The sequence below is a fragment of the Gekko japonicus genome, unplaced genomic scaffold (genome assembly GCF_001447785.1).
Source record: "Gekko japonicus isolate JY-2015 unplaced genomic scaffold, Gekko_japonicus_V1.1 scaffold711, whole genome shotgun sequence".
NCBI lineage: Eukaryota > Metazoa > Chordata > Lepidosauria > Squamata > Gekkonidae > Gekko > Gekko japonicus.
The window spans coordinates 851,068-851,903 of NW_015165849.1; the positions used below are offsets into that span (position 1 = coordinate 851,068).

The 836-nt window shown below is 59.8% G+C and overlaps 1 protein-coding gene across 2 annotated transcripts in view; it reads right to left on the minus strand.

Moving 5' to 3' along the window:
* KCTD15 (potassium channel tetramerization domain containing 15) overlaps window positions 1-836 on the minus strand; it is a 73,610-nt gene that overhangs the window by 72,288 nt on the left and 486 nt on the right. The window contains exon 1 of one of the 2 annotated variants that reach the window (XM_015411093.1): window positions 601-669. The exons of the other annotated variant lie outside the window; for it this stretch is intronic. Within the exon in view, the coding sequence (XP_015266579.1) occupies window positions 601-603 (3 nt within the window). The 5' untranslated portion in view covers window positions 604-669. Of the gene's footprint in view, window positions 1-600; window positions 670-836 lie in introns of those variants that run through there. 2 annotated transcript variants of the gene reach the window in all.

Here is an 836-nt window from a genome sequence, read left to right on the forward strand (position 1 = left end):
CTTCCTCTCACCTCTCGGTCTGTTCCAGTCCCTGAGCCCCAAATCAAAACTTTTTGCTTAAAAACACAGACAAAACCTTCTTAGGGCAGCAGAAGACAACCATAATCAGAAGACACAGACACAAAATTAAAACTGAATTACAAGCACAACATGGCGTCTTTACTAATTCTCCCACATCACAGACCAGGTGAGGTAGATAAAAAGGGAGGGAGGGAGGGAGGAATGGATGGGGGGAATAGAAGAGAACCCTCCTCCCCCTCTCAAAGAGGCAGCCAGTAGTGGAGAATATCAGGCCAGGCCAGGCGCCCGAATGAGGGAGGCAGCAGCGTGTACCACATGCGACGTGTACCAACAGACATCCTAACTATCGCCTACAGTGCTCGGCAAAGTCTCCAAGCAAAGCCGGCTAGCAGCCTCCCCCCCCCCTCACCCCTCCGGCCTGGCGCCAGAGTTTCATTCACAGCCCGCCTGCTTTTTAAAACCCCCCCATAGGGAAAAAAAGCCTCCCCGCAGCCACACACCCTTCTTGCCCCCCCTCCCCCCGCAGCCCAGCCGTTTTTGCAAGCCAGCCCCGCCTGTCAAGGCACTCTCGCTCGGTACCATTCATGCGCTGCCGGGACCCCAGAAGCGCCGCTCGCTTCCTTCCTTCCCTCCTCGCCAACCGCAGCTTGGGGGGTAGGGGGGGCTTCTCCAGGGCGACGGGGCTCGGTGCTAGGAAGGCAGCAGGAGCCAGCTCGGCATCGGGGCCCCGGGATTGCCGGCCCTGCTCGCCATGCTGCCGCTTCGCCTCTTTTCGGGGCGGGGGGGGGGCGGGAGAGACCGCCCGACAGGCGGGA